Below are 17,330 nucleotides of genomic sequence, written 5' to 3'. Positions count from 1 at the left end.
AATCAGACACGAGTCTTCTGTATTATAGACACGCAATAAAAAAAGAAAACATTGCTGTAGTACCAGGGCTTTATCATTTGGTGTTATCAGTATTCCACATCATGACATCATGTAGTGCACTGGGAGTTAAAGTGTTACTGCTCCAGTTCCATAGGCTGTCGATATTTCCAAGTACCTGGTTCTCAGAAGAGAAGAACTACATCTCCCAGAAGATGTGACTGTTCCATTTCCATTTAGAGGGATAGATAAAACTGCTCACGACTCACGGAATGGCCCCCTCCTCTTACTGCTCATCTCCAGGCATCTCGCCTTCAGCATCAGAGCAAGGCCTTCGGTAGTGGACACTCTCTCTCTCTCATTCTACTATTAGCTTCAATTCCAATTATGTTATATTATGTTATCATATTTAGTAAATCAGTCTTCCCCCTCAGCTTGTTGCCACCGCTTTTTGATTTCAGGCCTATCTCCCTGCCTTTTTTCCTTATCCCTCCTACCCCCTTCCCAGGCCGTGGGTCCATGGGTCCTTCCGCCCCAATTAGTCGCAGAATCGAGCTGAACCGGCCCAGAAACTGTAGATGTTTTTATAGGTCCATTGGCCAGGAAAGACATCCTCTTAGAACAAACTTCTCAGTACAATCCAAGAGCTTTGTTAGAGCTTATCAGTACTGCAGGACTCGTACTGCAAACAAGGCCTTGAAGTCCTCGCCGTGGAACTGTTTCTGTTCAGGGACCTGGGACCACTTGGTGGGTAATGCAGAAAAATGGGGATGTTCAGTGCGTACCACAAGGGAATTTGACGCTGGGGGATGCATACAGCAATTCCATGTATTAAGATATGCGTGTGTATTTAATGTATGTTAATCACTGATCGTATACATAATAAGCATGATGTATTCCTTGGCCAAGTTGCTTTCCACAACTTTCTCATTTTAGTAAGCGTTGCTGCACAAACCTGCTCTGGTAAGAGCAAGAATTACACTGCAAATATATGTAACCCACCGCATTTCAGCAGAGGGTAGAGACATGCCGTTTCTCCGGAAAAAAATCTTCATTCGCACATTGAATGAGAATCTAAATGTCAGTTTTTAAGAGCTCAATGAAAAACTCCAAATAACACAAGGCACCAGTGACCGTTCAGCTAACACAGGAGAAATGAGAAACAATCCCACATTATTCAATGCAGAGAAAAGCTGCAGCAAGTGCACCTCTAATAAACCTTCTGGCGCCTCAGTTGGGAGGTCAGCAGAGCCACCTCGTCCACTCAGTGCGGACGTGGCAACATCAGCTGAACACCAACAGACCAGAAGTTACATGTGAAGCGTGTTAGGCTTTGATTTCATCACATTCCACAAACTAAGCAGGATCGGGATAGCAATCCCTGACATGCATCAGGTAACCTCTGTAGGCCTGGTTCTGGAAGGGTACGGGGTACGTAGCAAGCAAACCTGGTGTAGTTACTGAACAAAACCAGCTGGGACTGCTCGGGGTTCTTGCGTAGGTGACCATATTCAGGCAAGGCACACACACACACATCCTATTCACTGGTGGTCAGTTAATTTCACAGCACTTTGACAAGCACGGACAGTTTCTCCAGTGGCTACTCAGCATCTCAGTAATGAAAGCCTATTAGTGACTCTAGTTCTCCATTCTAGTCAAACGTGGTCCCCTTTTGGTACCCTGCTCAAGCTAAACAGCAGCCCTATGCTGCTTCTGCGGCGGCTGGCTTTGCAGCAGACCAGACCAGCGCACACTTAAGATCGAATAGAAAATATTACATGCATCAATGAAGGAATGCTGCCAACATCAGGGAAAGCTTCGCTAAACAGCGATCATGCATGTGGGTAGCATAGAATCATAGAATCATTAACGAGGGAAAAGGCCGCTAAGATCATCTAGTCCAAGAGACAGAGGGAAGCGTGAACTTTTATTGAACGATAAACCTTCACGGTGTATGAGCCTGGGGCTGCCTGCCATGGGCCAGAGCCACCCAATGGACCTGTGGGAAGACACGGCCCAGATGCCGGTGATTGGTGTGAAACACTGACACTGAGCACACGAGATGGGGGGCGGGAATGGAGCGGGCAGCGGCGCTGGGGAAAGCCCAGGAACGTGTGCTGGGGCTGCGGTGCTGCTGGCACACGTGCAGCAGGTGAGGCCGGCGCACGGTGATGACCAAGCAATGGATGGCGACATCGCTGTGGGATGGGCGGTGATGTCACCCAGTGAAGGCGAGGACTGGCGACACGGCCAAGCCGTGGTTTGTGACGTCTCCGCGCGATGCACTGTGACTGCCTGGCCCACGCTGCTTTAACGCGGGCGCGGCAGCCCGGCCCGGCAGTTCGTGCCTGGCCTCCGACCGAGCGTGTGTGCGAGGACTGGAGTGTGGACAGGGCGAGCTTTGGAGCTGGAACGTGCTCTGGGTGCTGCTAGCGCAGCTCTCAGACGCCGTCTCAGAGCCATTTGTGCCGTACCCCGACCCTGCTGGCAGCAGGCAGCCGGGACATCGCGGAGAGGCGCGTGCAGCAGCGCAGGTAGGCAGCGCGGCAATGCCTCACACGTTGAGCTGTGGGGCTGCTGGCACCAGTTCTTGGTGCCCGTCCCACAGTATCACCAGCGTTTCCCCCAAACCTGCCTGCCTCGGGCAGCTGGGGCCGCACAGGGTGCGCTTGTAGCGGCAGAGTTGAGTGGTGCAGGACATCATGGCCCCTGCAGCAGCTGGTGGGGAACAGGGACCGGGAGGGTTTGCTGCTGAGGGACCGGGCGGCGAGTGACCCTGGCCTCTCTCTCTTTTGCAGTTCGTAACACCTTCTGCTTGCTGCAGCACCTGTGAGGGGAGCAGCTTCCCGACCTCAGCTCTCCCCAGCCCACCGCACAGCCCGGGGCCATGGACGTGGCATCCGAATGGATCTGCCCCATCTGCGGGCAAATTCGGGAAGATGTCACCTACGTGACCCCCTGCCAACACCAGCTGTGCTACGGCTGTGCCATCTGGTGGGCAAACAGGAAGCCGAGTTGTGCCGTATGCGGGCACGAAATAACCACCATCCGATACTCGGTGAGGTCGGATGACGACTACCTTGAGTGTGCTGTCCCGCAGCCCGCAGCGCACTCAGATCAAGGCCTGCAGGACGAGCAGGGGCCTGCAGAGCCGGTGCTCATCCCACCCGAGCACAGCTTCCCAGCCGAGGTCTGGGCTGCGTTTTTCAAGGAGCACCCGGAAGACCTCGAACCCCTGCTCCAATGGCTGCAGGAGGAGATCCAGCAGGAGTCCAGCGAGGACTGGTGGGAAGTCTATGCCGGACAGTGGACCACCATGAACCTCCTCTGTGAGCATGGACTGGACGAGGAGGCCTTGGTGCGGGAGCTGCAGCTGATCACCAATGGCGACGTGCTGCCCTTCGTGAGAAGGCTCATCAGCACCGCCGCAGCTCTGTACGGCCCCACGATCCGCCATGAGCTGGACCACCAAGTCAGCCGTGCTGCTGGAGGACGGGAGGACAGCCCTGCAGCCAGCGCCATCACCAGCGCCTCCTATCAGGAGCCTCCCGCCTCGGGCCCAGGTCGCTCCACCAGCCCGGCAGGGCCCAGCACCGAGGAGCTGCCCGGCAGCTCTTCTGGGAGACCCGGGCACCCCAGCACCGCCACCGCGCCCTCAGAGGAGGAGCCGCAGGAGGAGCCAGGGCAGGCGGCGGCAGCGGGCCCCTCCGCCCAGGGCAGGGACCGCTCGTGTGGGGGGCACCGGCGCCCCCCGAAGAGGAAGGCCAGCAGCAGCCGCCAGGACTCACCCCCGCCCCGCAAGAGGCGGCCCCGGCGGCGCTAGGCCGGCACCGCACTGCCGTCAGAGCACGGCTCCGGCGGGCTGGGAGGACGACATCTACCTCTCGGCCTGCTGCTTGCAGACAAAATAAACATCTGTTACAACAAAGAAGAAAAAGTGTCTGTCTTATTGACAAGGCCGTTGGCGTCGCTCTCCCTACCCATGATGTTTCCTCCATATTCCCGTCCCTGGGGAGGGTGTAGAAACGCAACCTTATTTCCACCACCAGGAATCGGCACTCATGGCAGTGCTAACAAAACTTGTGAGGGCTTCAACAAGGCGGAGATGGAGCACAAGTTACTCCAATAATCCCACCACTTAAACTAGTGGGTGGAAGGGCAAATTTCTGCACCTGGGGTGGAACACCTCCTGGCCACTCCGCAGCCGGAGCCACCCAGCTGGACAGGACCCAGGAGTCCTGCCGGACACTCGGCTGAACCGGCAAGGAGCGCTGCCCGCAAAGGTGAGTGCTGTGCTGGGCTGCACGAGGTGCCAGCGTGCTGCCAGCGTGCAAAGGGCGGTGATCCTGCCCCTCTGCTCAGCTCTAAGGAGGCCGCAGCTGGAGCGCTGGGCCCAGCGATAGGCTCCCCAGAGCAGGGCACACTTGCCCTTGATCATCTTGCACATCCTCAGCCCTGGCATGTGCTAACTGATCCCGTCTCAACTGCCCAGGGGTTGCTTGGCTTGGTGCTGAGTTTGGAGGGCAGCGGGGCTTGCTGTGAGGAGCCTCAGAGAGGAGCCAGTCTACCACGCAGGTGTGACATTCCCTCGTGACTCATAACTACTGACCCAAACCTATCGTCACGTTTGCGTGTCATGGTAAGCTTTGGGCTTCATTAAACATTAAAAAAGTCATTAGAACAATGGAACACACAAAAAACCCAGGCATGCCTGCCACACACATTCTCTGTGACACAAGACGACACCTACAATCATGACTAGAATTGAAAGAACAGATAGTTACACGCGGTCCAAACCTAACCTCAAAAATCTTTGCTCCTCCTGCAGCTGTCACCACTAGGACATCGAATCTAGGCTTCTGTCTGAATATATTTACTTTTTGTTGGACATGATCCATTTCACTATTTCATACCTATTGCACATGGAGTATTTGTTTTGGTATTTACTTGGTTTTTTCCACGTACTCATCTTTGGAAATCAGAAGACTGGCAGATCATAGTTAACATAATACCCAATCAAGAAATATGAAAGTACGTACCTATATCCTCGCTTGCAAACTGCACCAGCCTCCTTGCCACGTAGAGTGGATCTTCACCACCTTCAAGCATGCGAGCAAGCCAGCAGAGGGACACCTTTTCATCTGAGCCTCTCGTAGACTTATGCAGGGCGGAGATGCAATTGCAATTCTTCTTTTCCTGTTTAGAATGGAGGAGCAGAGATATGGAGAAATATATGGAGGAAAAGGAGCAAAATACATTTAAGTGAACAGAATGTACTTTCTTGGATCACAGAAGGTAAACATAATCTACTTCTCCAAGGTCTCTTTAAATACAGATCATGCTGTTCAGCAGTGTTTTCAGCACCTTCATGCTCTCACGTGTGGATCACCGCGCCAACAGATCAACAGCAGATAAAGGAAAGAGTGGTTTGTTCTGTTGCTTAAACATTACAGGGCAAACAATTGATGATACCTTGCGACCTTTCCTTGAGAGGAAGGAAAAGAAGTTGGGAAGAAGGCCTTATATCCGTATCTCCTAATTCACACAATCTAAGGTATGAGAACATACAAGCCATGATACGGGGCTTCGGGATCTATACACAGAGCACTGAGAAAGCAGCAGAAAGAGAAGAGTAAAGCAATTTTATACACAGGAGATATTTTCACATCAAATAAAACTTGAAAATGAAGCATGAGGTAGAATCAGACACGAGTCTTCTGTATTATAGACACGCAATAAAAAAAGAAAACATTGCTGTAGTACCAGGGCTTTATCATTTGGTGTTATCAGTATTCCACATCATGACATCATGTAGTGCACTGGGAGTTAAAGTGTTACTGCTCCAGTTCCATAGGCTGTCGATATTTCCAAGTACCTGGTTCTCAGAAGAGAAGAACTACATCTCCCAGAAGATGTGACTGTTCCATTTCCATTTAGAGGGATAGATAAAACTGCTCACGACTCACGGAATGGCCCCCTCCTCTTACTGCTCATCTCCAGGCATCTCGCCTTCAGCATCAGAGCAAGGCCTTCGGTAGTGGACACTCTCTCTCTCTCATTCTACTATTAGCTTCAATTCCAATTATGTTATATTATGTTATCATATTTAGTAAATCAGTCTTCCCCCTCAGCTTGTTGCCACCGCTTTTTGATTTCAGGCCTATCTCCCTGCCTTTTTTCCTCATCCCTCCTACCCCCTTCCCAGGCCGTGGGTCCATGGGTCCTTCCGCCCCAATTAGTCGCAGAATCGAGCTGAACCGGCCCAGAAACTGTAGATGTTTTATAGGTCCATTGGCCAGGAAAGACATCCTCTTAGAACAAACTTCTCAGTACAATCCAAGAGCTTTGTTAGAGCTTATCAGTACTGCAGGACTCGTACTGCAAACAAGGCCTTGAAGTCCTCGCCGTGGAACTGTTTCTGTTCAGGGACCTGGGACCACTTGGTGGGTAATGCAGAAAAATGGGGATGTTCAGTGCGTACCACAAGGGAATTTGACGCTGGGGGATGCACACAGCAATTTCATGTATTAAGATATGCGTGTGTATTTAATGTATGTTAATCACTGATCGTATACATAATAAGCATGATGTATTCCTTGGCCAAGTTGCTTTCCACAAACTTTCTCATTTTAGTAAGCGTTGTTGCACAAACCTGCTCTGGTAAGAGCAAGAATTACACTGCAAATATATGTAACCCACCGCATTTCAGCAGAGGGTAGAGACATGCCGTTTCTCCGGAAAAAAATCTTCATTCGCACATTGAATGAGAATCTAAATGTCAGTTTTTAAGAGCTCAATGAAAAACTCCAAATAACACAAGGCACCAGTGACCGTTCAGCTAACACAGGAGAAATGAGAAACAATCCCACATTATTCAATGCAGTGAAAAGCTGCAGCAAGTGCACCTCTAATAAACCTTCTGGCGCCTCAGTCGGGAAGTCAGCAGAGCCACCTCGTCCACTCAGTGCGGACGTGGCAACATCAGCTGAACACCAACAGACCAGAAGTTACATGTGAAGCGTGTTAGGCTTTGATTTCATCACATTCCACAAACTAAGCAGGATCGGGATAGCAATCCCTGACATGCATCAGGCAACCTCTGTAGGCCTGGTTCTGGAAGGGTACGGGGTACGTAGCAAGCAAACCCGGTGTAGTTAATGAACAAAACCAGCTGGGACTGCTCGGGGTTTTTGCGTAGGTGACCATATTCAGGCAAGGCACACACACACACATCCTATTCACTGGTGGTCAGTTAATTTCACAGCACTTTGACAAGCACGGACAGTTTCTCCAGTGGGTACTCAGCATCTCAGTAATGAAAGCCTATTAGTGACTCTAGTTCTCCATTCTAGTCAAACGTGGTCCCCTTTTGGTACCCTGCTCAAGCTAAACAGCAGCCCTATGCTGCTTCTGCGGCGGCTGGCTTTGCAGCAGACCAGACCAGCGCACACTTAAGATCGAATAGAAAATATTACATGCATCAATGAAGGAATGCTGCCAACATCAGGGAAAGCTTCGCTAAACAGCGATCATGCATGTGGGTAACATAGAATCATAGAATCATTAACGAGGGAAAAGGCCGCTAAGATCATCTAGTCCAAGAGACAGAGGGAAGCGTGAACTTTTATTGAACGATAAACCTTCACGGTGTATGAGCCTGGGGCTGCCTGCCATGGGCCAGAGCCACCCAATGGACCTGTGGGAAGACACGGCCCAGATGCCGGTAATTGGTGTGAAACACTGACACTGAGCACACGAGATGGGGGGCGGGAATGGAGCGGGCAACGGCGCTGGGGAAAGCCCAGGAACGTGTGCTGGGGCTGCGGTGCTGCTGGCACACATGCAGCAGGTGAGGCCGGCGCACGGTGATGACCAAGCAATGGATGGCGACATCGCTGTGGGACGGGCGGTGATGTCACCCAGTGAAGGCGAGGACTGGCGACACGGCCAAGCCGTGGTTTGTGACGTCTCCGCGCGATGCACTGTGACTGCCTGGCCCACGCTGCTTTAACGCGGGCGCGGCAGCCCGGCCCGGCAGTTCGTGCCTGGCCTCCGACCGAGCGTGTGTGCGAGGACTGGAGTGTGGACAGGGCGAGCTTTGGAGCTGGAACGTGCTCTGGGTGCTGCTAGCGCAGCTCTCAGACGCCGTCTCAGAGCCATTTGTGCCGTACCCCGACCCTGCTGGCAGCAGGCAGCCGGGACATCGCGGAGAGGCGCGTGCAGCAGCGCAGGTAGGCAGCGCGGCAATGCCTCACACGTTGAGCTGTGGGGCTGCTGGCACCAGTTCTTGGTGCCCGTCCCACAGTATCACCAGCGTTTCCCCCAAACCTGCCTGCCTCGGGCAGCTGGGGCCGCACAGGGTGCGCTTGTAGCGGCAGAGTTGAGTGGTGCAGGACATCATGGCCCCTGCAGCAGCTGGTGGGGAACAGGGACCGGGAGGGTTTGCTGCTGAGGGACCGGGCGGCGAGTGACCCTGGCCTCTCTCTCTTTTGCAGTTCGTAACACCTTCTGCTTGCTGCAGCACCAGTGAGGGGAGCAGCTTCCCGACCTCAGCTCTCCCCAGCCCACCGCACAGCCCGGGGCCATGGACGTGGCATCCGAATGGATCTGCCCCATCTGCGGGCAAATTCGGGAAGATGTCACCTACGTGACCCCCTGCCAACACCAGCTGTGCTACGGCTGTGCCATCTGGTGGGCAAACAGGAAGCCGAGTTGTGCCGTATGCGGGCACGAAATAACCACCATCCGATACTCGGTGAGGTCGGATGACGACTACCTTGAGTGTGCTGTCCCGCAGCCCGCAGCGCACTCAGATCAAGGCCTGCAGGACGAGCAGGGGCCTGCAGAGCCGGTGCTCATCCCACCCGAGCACAGCTTCCCAGCCGAGGTCTGGGCTGCGTTTTTCAAGGAGCACCCGGAAGACCTCGAACCCCTGCTCCAATGGCTGCAGGAGGAGATCCAGCAGGAGTCCAGCGAGGACTGGTGGGAAGTCTATGCCGGACAGTGGACCACCATGAACCTCCTCTGTGAGCATGGACTGGACGAGGAGGCCTTGGTGCGGGAGCTGCAGCTGATCACCAATGGCGACGTGCTGCCCTTCGTGAGAAGGCTCATCAGCACCGCCGCAGCTCTGTACGGCCCCACGATCCGCCACGAGCTGGACCACCAAGTCAGCCGTGCTGCTGGAGGACGGGAGGACAGCCCTGCAGCCAGCGCCATCACCAGCGCCTCCTGTCAGGAGCCTCCCGCCTCGGGCCCAGGTCGCTCCACCAGCCCGGCAGGGCCCAGCACCGAGGAGCTGCCCGGCAGCTCTTCTGGGAGACCCGGGCACCCCAGCACCGCCACCGCGCCCTCAGAGGAGGAGCCGCAGGAGGAGCCAGGGCAGGCGGCGGCAGCGGGCCCCTCCGCCCAGGGCAGGGACCGCTCGTGTGGGGGGCACCGGCGCCCCCCGAAGAGGAAGGCCAGCAGCAGCCGCCAGGACTCACCCCCGCCCCGCAAGAGGCGGCCCCGGCGGCGGCGCTAGGCCGGCACCGCACTGCCGTCAGAGCACGGCTCCGGCGGGCTGGGAGGACGACATCTACCTCTCGGCCTGCTGCTTGCAGACAAAATAAACATCTGTTACAACAAAGAAGAAAAAGTGTCTGTCTTATTGACAAGGCCGTTGGCGTCGCTCTCCCTACCCATGATGTTTCCTCCATATTCCCGTCCCTGGGGAGGGTGTAGAAACGCAACCTTATTTCCACCACCAGGAATCGGCACTCATGGCAGTGCTAACAAAACTTGAGGGCTTCAACAAGGCGGAGATGGAGCACAAGTTACTCCAATAATCCCACCACTTAAACTAGTGGGTGGAAGGGCAAATTTCTGCACCTGGGGTGGAACACCTCCTGGCCACTCCGCAGCCGGAGCCACCCAGCTGGACAGGACCCAGGAGTCCTGCCGGACACTCGGCTGAACCGGCAAGGAGCGCTGCCCGCAAAGGTAAGTGCTGGGCTGGGCTGCACGAGGTGCCAGCCTGCTGCCAGCGTGCAAAGGGCGGTGATCCTGCCCCTCTGCTCAGATCTAAGGAGGCCGCAGCTGGAGCGCTGGGCCCAGCGATAGGCTCCCCAGCGCAGGGCACACTTGCCCTTGATCATCTTGCACATCCTCAGCCCTGGCATGTGCTAACTGATCCCGTCTCAACTGCCCAGGGGTTGCTTGGCTTGGTGCTGTATTTACTTGGTTTTTTCCAAGAACTCATCAATGAGCTGGACTATTAATCACAGTTACGTTTGTTTACTTTTTTCAATAATGAAATTATGGAAAGTTCCTTCATAAATACAAGTAAGTCTGGAATGTTTGGAAGTTGTTTTTTTTTCCAAACTATATGGATTTAAAATAAAAGCAAAGCCTTAAATAAAGCCAGACCACAATCGAAGCAATTTTGATCTCACTGACTTCAGGAGCTCCAGCTTTTCACTGCTACACGAGTCTGTCTGTTAATGACATGAAGAAATCTGTTTTCATTATTCTGTTTAAGTCAAAATTTAAAATGCAGCCTCAGCTCCTCTGTCTGAGTGGAGCAGATTAGAAGTGACTTTAATGAGAAGAATACTCACTCCTTGTACTTGAACTCTGCAAGGCTCAAGGAAAAAACATGAGCAAGGCTCTCATCGGGAAAACAAGTGCCCATTAGTTATCACCAGGATGGGTTGGAGCCTTGTCTCAAAATAACACTGACCTCTCAAAGCCCTCAAAAATTAGAGAAAATCCTGGCCTAGCAGAAAAGATCCCACAGAAGATTCTCATATTAATTCTCCAAGCCCTTGTGCATCAGTACAAACAAAACACATTTCGCAATTTTCCATGGGAAAGATATAAAAGGACAATTAAATAGGCAGCAGATCTGTGGGCTCGGGGGCTCACTGGGAATGCTGAGGACAGAGGTGCAAGTGCCTATAGCACTGATCGTCACTTGAAGCTTCAACCTACCTCAGTGATCTGCAGTAGGTAGCAAAATAATAAATTAAGGCTGAGGATGGTAAACATTAGCCCCTTTTAATTCCTCACCCCTGCCAAAACTGATATGCACAATCCATCAGCAACTTGCCCTCTTGATGAAACAGCACATCTGAGTCACTTCTCCTCACCCAACCGGTCAGAAAACACCTACACGGTGGGAGAGGTGAGAGGATGAAGAACTGTAAGCAAGCCCCAAGTCTGGAGGTCTTTTGCTGTTTAAACCTGCTTGCTGCCTGGCTTTGAGGAAGTGGACTTTCAGAAAGAGCTGTGGGACCACTGAACTGCCCGGCAGAGACAGCAAAAGGGGGCTTCTCTCACATGAAATAACTGCATTATCAGTAAACTTTCTTAACTTCAGTATTCACATCCTTTTCCACGTGATTTATTTTCAGCAGCACAGATCCCTGCAGAAGCTGACTTGTAACAACCCATGAACAGAGAACCGACCATTTACAATTGCCTTCTTTGTCCTGTCTTTTAGATATGCGTCCATGCTGTGACCTTTCTTAACCTTACCTTTCCATCAAAAATTCTGATAGGAAACATGGTCAAAAGCCTCTTGGAAATGTAAATAGACTGTATCAGTCAGATCATCACTCTCCATGTGCTTTAACTGCTCATATGTAAAACATCATTGCAATTTGAAAGCCATTACACAAAGAGATGATGGGGTCTGTAAATAAACCAAGAACAACTGTCCAACTGCAATTCTTCACAGTCATCTCAGTTGATTCCTGCATAGTCTTTTCCCGCATAGAAACTGCTCCACGTGGCACATAATTCTTGTCAATCCTTTATTTCATGTCTACCTTTGCTATATCTATCCTGGGAAAAGGTAATCAGAACTCTGAACTGTGTCTAAGGGTGTGGACACATACCAGATTAAATCATGTTTGCAGAAGGGTGCTCTTGCAATGCTTTAGAAGCCAGCCAACTGTGCAACAGTGGGTGCTGAGACACTTTCAGTGCCTCCTATGTGGCACGCACTGTGCATGGTACGTGTGTGTTGTGGCACATGCCTTTCAAAAAATCAAGGGAGAATTTTTAGACAGTGGTCTGCGGTTAATAAGGAAAGAAAAGAAAAAAAAAAAAAAAGGACAGTATCAATTTCTTAGAAGTACTGGAAATGTTACAGCAATTTAACCCTAAAAATATATTGCTCTGCTGTATCACTAGAGGCTAAATACAGTCCTATCAAAACTACACTGACTTTGTCAGAGCCAGGCTAGAGCTAGGTAACTTCAGCTCTGTCTCAGACTGGGGAGAAGGGAATAAGGGCAACGTGCTTTCCCGTTCCATTTAGTTTAGGCACCACTGGTCTTGTTCTCTGAGGTTTTTTTCCAAAAAATCATAACAATTTTCCTTTATTTTATATTGTATTACAGCAGGTGAAGCACATTTGCAACGTGAGAAAGACACAGATAAACAAGTAGATCCTCATCTGATTTATATTACCAACAAGCTTCATAGCCTAGAAAAATCAAAATGCCCTTAAGGTGCTTTTAAGCCAGGTTTCAAAAACCTAACAGTTTTCAGTAGTTCCTTCTTTGCTTTAAATATTTGATTCCTGGAACAATCTCACTAGAGGTTAGTTGCCTGCTCACAGAGGAACATACCTCCAATATACAAGTTGCAAAAAGGTTCTGCTGGAAAGGAGCAGCCAATAATAAATACCAAGCATAATTCATACACAATTTCATTTTTTAAAGAAAAATCTTAATATATTAATACATATACTAAAGCCTCAGGCTCTTACATACGCAAAAGGAAAGAAAATAATTGAAGCTCGTGGTAATCTGAAGTTTCTGTGCCAGATGCTGTCTCGTCATTCTAAGCAGATTCATATACTTAAAAATGAAGCTTGAAGATTTGTGGTGTTTCCTTTTAAATTAAGTGAATCACTACAAAGACTAACTGAGAGCTATTCCAGCCTTAGTTACAAAAATCAAGTAAAAAAAGTCTAAAAGAATCTCTGCCTACAAATATTGGGGAAGAGCAACACTTGCCAGTGCCTTCAAAAGCAGTTTCCCAGGAGACCCTGTTAATTCCCTGAGCAGCCTGAAACCTGCTCTCCCCACATTCAGGGTTGAAGTTTTGGTGGTGGTTTGCTTCCTAGCAAAGATTTTAAATTCAACTACTTCACAGTCACTATGACCTAGATGGCAACTTCACCCATATACACCCTCCCTATTTAAAAGAGGAGCACATTTCCTAGTGAGCTCTCTTTGTAACTGTACCAAGAAGTTATCATCAAAGTATAGGACGAATGTCCTGTACTTGTGTGCATCAGCAAGTTGAAGTCACCCATAAGGACGAGGGCAGCTGATCCAGAGGTATCTCTTTCATTCTTAGTAATAAGCTCCTAGTAATCAGGCTGAGAGAGTTGGAGCTGTTCAGTCTGGAGAAGAGAAGGCTCCAAAGAGACCACATAGCAGCCTTCCAGTACCCGAAGGAAAGCTGGGGAGGGACTTTTTGTAAGGGCATGTAGAGACAGGAAAGGGGAAATGGCTTTAAACTGGAAGAGAGTAGATTTACACTAGATATCAGGAAGAAATTCTTTACTGTGAGGGTGGTGAGACACTGGAACAGGTTGCCCAGTACGGCAGTGAATGCCCCCTCCCTGAGGCTTTCTAGGCCAGGCTGGATGAGGCTTTGAGCAACACCTGGTCTAGTGAGAGGTGTCCCTGCCTGTAGCAGGGGGTTGGAAGTAGATGATCTTAAAGGTCCCTTCCAACCCAAACCATTCTATTATTCTGTGATTCCTAAAGACTATTTCATTGCTATCATTGTCCTGACTGGGTGGCCCATAGCAGACTCCTACAACAAAATCTCTGTTATTTGCTTGTCCCTTAATCCCTACCTAGAGGCTCCCAACCATGCCATCACCAGCTGCCAGCTCTGTACAGCCCAGCCACTTTCTCACACACAGCCACCTCCTGACCTCACCTGCCCTGCCTGTCCCTGCTGAAAAACCCAGAACAGACCATAGCAACACACCAGTCACAGGGCTCTGCCCACCAGTTTTCACTGATGCCAATGATGTCGTAGCTCTGGCACTGAGCCAAGGCTTCTGGCTCCTCTCACTTGCTCCTTGTGTGCTGCAAGCACTGGTGTAACAACATTACAAAGGTGCTTCATTGTAGCCAGCACCTCCTGAGCCTCACTGAAGTATCTCTCTAGAACACAGCCCTCACATTTTGTCCTGCCATCCTATAACTCATCAGGTTCACCACGTGAGCCTGGTTTTATTCCTTTTCCCCATGGAATCTGCTTTAAAGTTCTACTGATCAGCCCCAGTAACTCTTGTACAAAAATCCCATGAGAAAGGTGCATCCCATTAGATGCCAGCAGGCCTGGTGTTGTGTAGACCATCCCATGATCTAGAAACACAAAATTGTGTCAGTGATACCAGCCTTGGAGCCACATGTGGATCAGCTGGGTCTGCCTGTTCCTGTCAGTATTGCTCCCTGCAACCAGAAGGCTGTAAGAAAATGCTGCTGCCACCTGACTCTGACAGGAGGCTCGAGCACACCCTGGGTGGTCACATGTTCCCCTGAGAGCTCAGTTTGGGTGGCTGCAACTGGAGGGGATGCAGGGGTGACAGAGGATACAGCTTTCTGCCAAGTGGGTGCCATGACTACAGAAGAAAGCCTTTTTCTTCTCTAGGATTGTGCAGCCAAAGCACTTTACAGCTGTTACTGAATTCTCAATTGCCCTTGATGAAATGAGAACGTTTTTTGCTAATATCTAGCATAGGAAAGAAAACAAGGACTAACCACTTTTTTTCAAAAAGCAGACTGCCACATCTGCAAGTACAATTTACTCCAGTGAGATGCAGAGAGCAAAGGTAATGCCTTTTCAATATAAAGCCCAAGGGAAAGTAAATCCTCTTACTATTCTCTACACTCACAGCTGCTGCTGGGCCACACCTCAGCATCCAAGGAGGATCGCGGAAGATCTTCTAACTAAACTACAATAGAAAATTGTGGCTGCATTCAGTCACAAACAACAGTTGTCCCACATCTCAAGGGGCATCACACTCTGCTTTTGTGCTCCCTTAGGGGGTACGGCCCTCAATGCCAACTGTTGCACAGTGCTGCAGCTTCTTCCTCCTCTACCCTCTATGGCATCAGGGAAATTCAATAGTTCTTGTAGAACTAGTGGGCCAAAGGTGTCTAAACATCACAGTCTCTCCTTGCAAAATCAACTGTACAACATAATATCTTGACAGCTGTTGGACGGCAGTGGGATCAATTAGACCAGATAATGCTTTAGCTTTAGATTAAAAGGTAGATTACAGAAAGATTACAGACAAATACCTGCTTAGGGTATTGTCCACCGATCATCCCTCTATACAGCATCCTGGGCAGGGTGCTGAGCCCAGAATTAACCTCTCAGCATTGACTCCAGATCTGGGAACATTCAGTGTGAGGGATCGCTGCTCCCTGCTGCTCCCCATGGAGCCTGCAGCCATGGGCAGCCACAGTGCCAGCAGACCCACCTCCCACCTGAGTGCCGGTCCCTACACAGCTCCTAATGCGCGTGAGACACAGAAAAGAAAGAGCCTCTGAGCAGCTACCTGCCAGCTAACCACAGTCACAAACAGAAAGGAAGGAAATCCAGTTTTCCATTAAAAAGTCCCTTTCCCTATACAGCACAAACTTATTGCGATCTCATTTTATTTTTAAGATGGGTAACTGTTCCAGGTAACCTTGGTCCAGCACCTTGGTGTTCTGATACTTCCTGTTTATCAACCCCCACCATTTTTCAGCAGTACAATAGTGCCTGTGAGTTTATTTTATTTTTGTTAATACTACAATTTAACATTTTTGCTCATATAAAAACATTATTGTGAAAAGCCTTAAATTAAAAAAAAAAGTATTGAGGTAATTGCCCAGGGCAGGATAGCCTTCCTTTCTTCTCAGTCACAACTAAGAGATTTCTGTGTAACTTCTAGATTGCATTTCTGGATCAGTTTATTTTCCCTATTTGTTTTAAGAAGGGGTGTCATAACAAGCAACACTGAGCTCTTGAGAACCAACAAAGAAATGTTAATTTCTGTCTTTTTTTGCCCAGGGCTCACTGGTAAATTACTACTAATTCCCAAAGGTTTTCAACCACACAATTGTTAGAGATTTAGCCATCTTACTTCCTGTCTTCAGCCATGGATATAATGCAAAGCTCCAAAGAAGCAGAAAAACAAAAACAAAGAGCATCAAAGAAACCCAGAAACAAAATCCTGTCAGATGACTTTCGTAATGCCTGGCATTGCAACAGAAAGCCAAAAGTGCATGACTTCCCCACAGTTCTGAGATATGACTGAACTAATTTTTGCTTTATTTCATTGCTACACTATCTCCAAATCTCTGGACTGTAGGTTTCAGTACAGCCTTCTTTATAACACTTCACAATACGGACAACCAAGAAATACCTGTCCTCAGATTACATTAAACTTGTCATCTCAGCATGACAGCCCTAGGCCTCCGAATTACTACAGGTGTTAACAGCCCTTCCATTCAGAGCTGCCAGAGCATTAAACACCCGTGACTGTTTTCATTCTAGTCAATCCAGTGTCAGCTGGTAACAGGGATGCACTAGGCACATGCCAGTTCCATCGCCATCATCATCATTATTTATTATAATTATTATTTATTATTATTTACAGCAGTAGCAGAGGGACTCAGCATTTTGTGGAGATTTACTGGAAAGAAGCTGTTTGTCTAAAAAAGTGTAGAAAACTGTCTTCAGCCCCAAGGCGGAAACTTCAGCCTTGAAGTGACCATGCTACCACCAAGATTGTTCTGCCTCTCCACATACTGCCATTTCCCACTTCTCTTTCCAAAGAGACACTTTACAGAAAGTTGCCAGGTATGAGTCTCCCATCTCTTGTGGAGGAACATGCTGGCCAGCAGAATTATAGAACAGAATCATAGATCATTAAGGTTGGAAAGACCTCTAAGATCATCACGTCCAACTGCCCATCCATCACAAGCATGCCCACTGACCACGTCTCTCAGTATCACATCTGCACATTTCTTGAACTCCTTCAGGTCTGTTTCTGATGGGCAGCTTTCCAGTCACTCTGCACCAAGCCTGTAACGATGTATGGGGTTGTTGTGATCAAAGTGCAAGACACAGCACTTGGTCCTGCTGAACAACTGGACTCAGCCCATCAATCCAGCCTATCCAGATCCTTCTGTAGGGCCTTCCTACCCTCAGGCAGATCAACACTCCCTCCCAGCTTGGTGTCAGATCGTCCATAAAGATATTTAAGAAGAAACAGAAGGCACAAGTCAGACTGCCTCTTTCTCTGAAAGGGCAAGTAAGGATGC

General features: G+C 49.8%; 3 protein-coding genes across 3 annotated transcripts in view; 2 read left to right on the top strand and 1 right to left on the bottom strand.

The window, feature by feature from the left end:
- Nucleotides 1-17,330, bottom strand: part of LOC116216425 (uncharacterized) — a 69,344-nt gene that overhangs the window by 50,591 nt on the left and 1,423 nt on the right. The window lies entirely within an intron of this gene.
- Nucleotides 2,885-3,820, top strand: LOC146544608 (uncharacterized). The gene has a single exon (XM_085220285.1). It carries the CDS (start codon nt 2,885-2,887, stop codon nt 3,818-3,820), a length of 936 nt encoding a protein of 311 aa, XP_085076411.1.
- On the top strand, nt 8,582-9,520 carry LOC146544607 (uncharacterized). Its single transcript, XM_085220282.1, has one exon. The coding sequence runs from the start codon at nt 8,582-8,584 to the stop codon at nt 9,518-9,520; it is 939 nt and encodes a 312-aa protein (XP_085076408.1).

This window comes from Meleagris gallopavo, chromosome 3 (genome assembly GCF_905368555.1).
Source record: "Meleagris gallopavo chromosome 3, MGAL_WU_HG_1.1, whole genome shotgun sequence".
NCBI classification, from domain to species: Eukaryota; Metazoa; Chordata; class Aves; order Galliformes; family Phasianidae; genus Meleagris; species Meleagris gallopavo.
Note: the sequence above shows the minus strand (reverse complement) of the source record. Positions and strands in the feature narration are given on the sequence as shown.